This window comes from Poeciliopsis prolifica, unplaced genomic scaffold (genome assembly GCF_027474105.1).
Source record: "Poeciliopsis prolifica strain line A6 unplaced genomic scaffold, Auburn_PproV2 SCAFFOLD049, whole genome shotgun sequence".
Taxonomy (NCBI): domain Eukaryota; kingdom Metazoa; phylum Chordata; class Actinopteri; order Cyprinodontiformes; family Poeciliidae; genus Poeciliopsis; species Poeciliopsis prolifica.
In genome coordinates, this window is record NW_026562424.1 from 2,269,816 (window position 1) to 2,276,134 (window position 6,319).

A 6,319-nucleotide genomic window follows, 5' to 3' on the forward strand; every position below is an offset into this window, starting at 1 on the left:
AAAGTTTGTGCGTTGCTACTGGTTCCTGTTTTGTCCCCAAAACATGCGAGCAAGTTTAGCTTTTTAAGCAGAATTGTTAGCGGTTGTCGTTAAGAATGAGATTTAAAAACTGTTTCTGTCTGACAAAAATCACAAACCACAGTTCTTGTTTTTAATTTCATTTTAACGTTGGTTGACAAACCACAAAGGTTTTAATAACTAACTGAAAAGGTGAGTGTCTTTTAGCTGTTAAATTTACAAAATGTATACTCAGAAACATCGATTAAGTAAATTGTGACGTTCTAACAGGTTATTTTACCAGTGTAAAATTAACACAATAAGGTTTACTGCCTATTTTTTACAGTACATGCCCCCTCTGGATATAAAATACTTTTAAAGCAACATTTTTACTACTTTTTTGCAGATTTATGGGTCTTGCACTTAAAAATATGATTTAATGTAAAAATGTTGTTATGCTTAACAGGATGTTTTGATGATTTAATGAAAATAAAGTTTTGATAATGGGATTTTCAGAGGCTCTGACTCAACCCTAGCTCAAACTTCTTTTTTTCGGACTAAACTTGTCGTCTTCAGATGTCTGTTTTTACAGTGTACACACCCCCTCTGCACAGAAACTCTTTTAAGCAACATTTTTTGACACTAAAACACGTTGAAAAGATAGACTTTATTGCTAACACGTGTAACCATAACATATACACTGATATGCCTTACTTTTTTCTTTATTTTTTTTTTTTTGTCACTTTTAGAAATATTCAAGTAGACATCTTCCATATTTTTTTTCTGGTAATATTCTGCTATTCTCTTTCCTTATGCTCTATACTCACAAATCGTTAAAATAATAAATAAAACATACAGATTTGCTTATTTCTACAATACTAAGTATTCAAAAAAAAAAAAAAAAAAAGCTGAGTTCACGCCTTTATATATATATTTATATATATATATATTTATATATCTTTAACCTCAACTTTTTTACAGTTTAATTAATATTGATATTAATATTTTACAAAAACTCTAGGCAGCATTGCAGTGAAATAACAAACAGCATCATTGTTCAGTTGACGAAAAAAAAAAGGTCACCTCTTGGAGAAGTGTAGCATATCATGAATTCCTTCATCAATGTCTCATAAAAATATATTTATATAAAAAAGCTCTTCCTCGTGAAGGGCTCCTGGAGGAAAAAAACAAAAACAATGTTTGAATATGGTCCAAGTTCAGTTAGAAAAAATAGCTGCATTTTTTTCTCTCCCTTAAATATGTACATTGTTGGTATTTCACTTAAATGCCATATAAAAAAATAGATCTGCTATGGTGCCCACCTCTGTAGAGAGTTAACAGTGCAATTGAAACTATTTCCAGTCCGCTTCCTTGGAGTAAACTCAGCACGAACACTTGCACTCTGAGATGATTGGGTATTGCACCTGTATCCACGTACAGTATTTCTGTCTTAGAAAGCCCTGGCAGTACCACCGCAGGAACGTCTTGCTGATGGACTTGACGGGCTTGCAGGACATGCCCTCCGGGAAGGAGCAGGATCGCTCGGAGGAGCAGTTCCCCTCCTTGATGTAGCGCGGCCAGAACCTCACCCCCAGGTCCTTCCAGGTGTACACCACGGGGCAGTACGTGTAGGTCCACAGAAGCTGCAGGAATTTCCTCCGCGCTTTCTTGCCCACTTTTAACCGCTTCCCGTAGGGGGTCTCCGTGAGGTCCAGCTTTTTAATCTCGTTGGGCATGTGGCCCGGCGGCTTCCACTGGGCGTCCGGGGACGTGAGGTTGACCGGCAGCGGCGCGCTGATGGCCATGAAGTTGGGGTCGAAGTGGCTGCCCAGCTTCTTCCGCAGCGGCTTCTCGGCCAAGTCCTGCTCCCGGGGGTCGTACTCCGGGTCGGGGTCCTCCTTCAGGTCGGGGACGGGGAGGTGCTCGCTGGGCAGCGGACGGAGGCGGAAGAAATGCTGGGAGACTCCGAGGTGAACGCACACCAGCGCGTAAACCAGGAGCGTCGGTGAGAGGCCCATTATTCCCTCCTTGGTGCCGGTTCTTCTCGATTTTGGGTGAGGGGAAGGGAAGGGGGTGGGGAGGGGGGCAATAATGAATCAGTTGTCTGCAAGGCAAGGCGTCATAAGTTCAGTCCAAAGCTAGAGGCGGCTATGTTTGGCTGACATGAAGCTCGGATTTGCACAGAAATGCGCAAAAACGTCAGTATTGAAGCTGCTGCTGCCTCGCGCCGCTTCTGGATTCACTTTGGGTTTCTCCGGGTTGTCATGGTGACCCGTTTTGAGGCTGGGGGGCACTGGGGGCAACCGCGATGACAGCGGCGGAGAGGAGCAGCATGGGATGAATGAGCCGCAAAATCCAACTTCTGACTGTCACCAGCTGGAGATGGCTGATCTTTTTACGCACGACTCGCGCTTCACGTCGCCTGACGCGCCGATGTTTGCCAAAAAGTCCCGGAGCAGCGCGCGCAGTCCCGCGAACATGCGGTGGTTGATTGCGGGGTCCTCCCTGCACTCACTGTCCCGCACAGCTCAGCTCAGCAAATAAGATCCATTCATATTTCCAGAGGATGTTCCAACTCGCAGATTATTATTCTGATTATTTCTGATTTCAGGTGAAACAAACAAAAACAGAATCTTGAAGATGAGAGTTCAGAGTTCGTCTGAATGCAGCATTGCTGAATCCGCTCAGAAAAACCAACTCATGACGAGACAATCCAACAGTCTGGAGCTTCGGGTTCCTGAGGGACCTGCACACCCCCTTCCTCCTGCTCCTCGGCTCTGCTGCCGCTTACAGAAGCTCCTACCGGGTGTCTGCAGGAGTCTTTGCGCCGGAGCTTTTCACTGTGTGTGAGAGAGGAGTGTGTGTCTGCAGCGAGAGGAGCGCAGTCCCAAGTTAAATATCCGCCTCCGCCGGTACAAAGTGTCAGAGAGGCCTGCCCACCCCGGCCACTTTCACTCTGATTGACAGCCCGGGGGGTTCGGGGATGGTGGGGGGGACATCAGCCGCCAGACACGCATCAGCAGGGTCCTAAAGCTCCGGTTGTTCAGGAACAGAAACGACGTTTGAAGAACTTTGAGCAAAAAGACTCGGAGCTGCTTTCATCATCAGCAGCAGCAGCAGACTAATGGTTTCAATGCGCGTCAGGATCAGGACCGAGAGCTGCAGGACCAACTTTCCCATGAAACTGATGGAGCATTCCACCTTTGTTCATCAGGATTTGGGTCTGCACAGGAATTGGCCCCGCTGAACCCCAGAGGTCACGAAATAGGCTCGTAATTAAGGGGCTATAAATGAGCGGGGAGGACTTTCCCATAGCAAGCATCGCTTTCTGCTTGACCAAAGTGACGTCAGGAAATCCTGCTGGCATATTTGCATTAAAATTTTTTTTTTTTTTACCTGTAATGTCCCCTAATTGGACCAGAAGAAGTGGTTATTTTTGTCAGAGTTTTGGAGGTTTTAGATGTTCCAACCCTGTGAATTGTGTGTTGGCTTGGCTTGTTGTGGCCACTAGGGGGCGTCGATCCAGCATGAACTGCCTTCACAAACCTGCTGCTGTTTGAGAGCAGAAATGGCAGAGAACCAAAAATCAGTCAAGAAAGAGTAGCACTACTTTAACATGAGTAAGGCAGTGAAGTTTACTCAAGTACTGAAACTGATCAAATTATAAATCATTTAATATTTAAAAATTACATCATCAGATGGATTAAATGTGAAGTTAAGTAGATTTATTTTGTATTTTAAGGATCTAATAAGTAACAACAACAACAAAAAACAATCAGGCAAAATAATTTTTTTCCAAATCAGCTTCTTTCAATAAAAAACTTATGAACTTTAACAGAATCTACTGGTTTAAATGTGTTTGTTTTTTATGCAATGAGGAGAAAATCCAGAAATTTAACTCAAGTTGTAAATATGCTAGTTCCACAGGCGCTGTTACCTAGCAACCCCAGCCCGTCACCTAGCAACCCCAGCCCGTCGCCTAGCAACCCCAGCCAAGCCCAGCCCGTCACCTAGCAACCCAGTTTTAGTTCCACTTGCCAATTATTAAAACATTTTTCTCATGTTTTAAGTGAAATAATCTACCAACCAAATTGGTAATTTTTTCTCTCAATATTAAGAAATTATTCACTTAAAACAATCTCTTGTAAAAGGGACTTGTTGGTACTTTTAGTTTTCATTTATGTGTACGAAAATAAAGGAAGACTAAAATATGGATTATAAAATTACTGACGTAAATGTAAGTGTGAACCTTTTCACTTTCTGTGGTATAAAACTGCTAAAACATTTCATGCCAATTAAACAATACACGTATTTTTGTCCTTTTGTGAAATTTTGAAACCATGAACATCTGAAGAAACGGGGTTATGTAGAAAGGTCAGGGGTCAATTTAAAGCAGGTTTAGGTTTAAAACAATAAAATCTACTGATTTAAAACCTAAACTCAGAGACCTGATCAATCGCCAAAACTGCACAACAAGAACAATAATCAGAGAATCAGCTAAGATTATTTTGGTAACTCTGGAGGATCTGCAGAGGTCAACAGCTCAGGTGTGAGAATCTTTTAACAATGGCTGCAACCAGAGTTGAGTAGTAACCAGTTACATTTACTTGAGTAACTTGAAAAAATGAAGTATTTCTTACTGAACTGTACTTTTTAATTTTACTTGAGTAATTTTATTGTGAAGTATTTCTTACTTGAGTAAAATTTTAGGATTCTCTACCCACAAAACCATTTTAAAACATTCTCCTGCAGTTTTTGTTAAAATTTCATGAGTTTTTCATTGAAAGAAACTGATTTGGAAAATTTCAATTTGCCTGATTTTTTTTTTTTTTTTGCTACTTATATCAATTATTGCTATTCTGGTCCTTAATATACCAAAAAATAGTGGATATTTTTTCTTAAAAAAAAAACAAGCAATAATAGACGTGAAAATAAGTAAAGTAAGTAAAAACCTCCAGTTTTGTTTATGGTGCCAACAGATGACAAAGCCAAAACACCTGGATATTTTAAATTTTTTACTAAAACTTCTGTAAATTTGTTTTAATTTACCTCAGCTGAATCAATCTTTGCACAGCTAATGTCCACAGATGAGTCTATGGTTTCCAAACGTTTGTAGCCTTATTCATAATATTTCTAAAAACTTTATTTGCTGCATAATGAAAGCAAAGTAAAAAAAAAAGAAAATCAAAATCAAATAATTTTGTCTTCCATCGTCTTTCTGCTGAAATCTACCAACTGTCAGCTTTATTTTGGTACAAAAATGAGTTTGTAATAGGTGAAAAAAACTTAATTGAAACCCTTCTGGAAACCCTGTGGTGACCCAACAACACCAGAGGACACACATTGATAATCTGGTTAATAATTAGAGTTGTGATGGAGACAGGAGCCAGCGGGCGGCGGGGACAGTAAGGCTGAGCTGGCTACTGTAGGACCGGCGCTTCTCTTTGTCTCCTTCTGCAGGTCTTAGGGTGACGTCCTGAGAGAGAAACCCCATGCAGGGACAAACACTTCCCCTCTCTGTGTCTTCAGAGCAAATACTGCAGCAGGTCCATCGTAAGTCGACCCCCGATCTCCGGCTAATTAAAGACGAGGAGTAAAACGGGAAGAGTGGAGGATGGAAATGTGTGTAGAGGCGAAGGACGTGATGATGAGGAGGGAATGATGGCGCGTTTCAGGGCAGTGATTCCTGCCAAAAAACTCAGAAAGTCTGAGATTAAGATGAGAAATTTTCTAGAAAAAATTCTGAGATGGATCTCAGAATGTCTGACTTTTCTTGTTGCAAATTTCTGACTTTTGGAGCTCAGAAATGTTCTTGTGTTTTCTAAAAACATTATGTCTCATAATATCTGAGTTTTTTTTCTCTCAGATATTTGACTTTTTAAACCCTTCTGGAAACCCTGTGGTTTCTGTCCATTTTTCTTATAAATGTCTAAGATTTTTTTTGACCAAATTTTGAACTTTTCAAACTCAGAAATGTCCATGTTTTTTTTCAGAAATTTTCTGATAGATTTTTTTTAAAATTCTAGGAAAAAGAAGAAAATTTCCAAATTTCAAAAGTTGGTATTTTTTTTCTTTTAAACTCAAAAATTTTCTTTTTTTGTTAAAATTAGTTCCTTGTTTTGTCTAGAAAACACAAGGAATTTCTGAATTTGAGAAATTCTTGAAATCTCAAAATTTAATTGCAAAATTTTGATTTTTCTTCCAGGTCAGAAATTTACTTGTATTTTCTAAAAAATGTGAGAAAAGTCTCAAAATTTCAGTTTTTTTTCTACTTTTTCAAAGATTTTTTTGTATTTTCTCAATAATTTTTGAGATAAATCTA

The 6,319-nt window shown here is 39.9% G+C and overlaps 1 protein-coding gene across 1 annotated transcript; it reads right to left on the reverse strand.

Moving 5' to 3' along the window:
- Positions 1–645: 645 nt before the first annotated feature.
- nog2 (noggin 2) lies at positions 646–2,896 on the reverse strand. The gene is made up of 2 exons (XM_055057789.1): positions 1,320–2,896; positions 646–1,171 (listed from the first exon to the last, which is right to left on the reverse strand). Exon 1 carries the CDS (start codon positions 2,013–2,015, stop codon positions 1,380–1,382), a length of 636 nt encoding a protein of 211 aa, XP_054913764.1. The 5' UTR covers positions 2,016–2,896; the 3' UTR covers positions 646–1,171; positions 1,320–1,379.
- Between the last annotated feature and the right edge of the window lie 3,423 nt (positions 2,897–6,319).

What these genes read in the sequence shown, in the direction of transcription:
- nog2 (XM_055057789.1), bottom strand. Translation starts at nt 2,015, where the DNA reads ATGGGCCTCTCACCGACGCTCCTGGTTTACGCGCTGGTGTGCGTTCAC.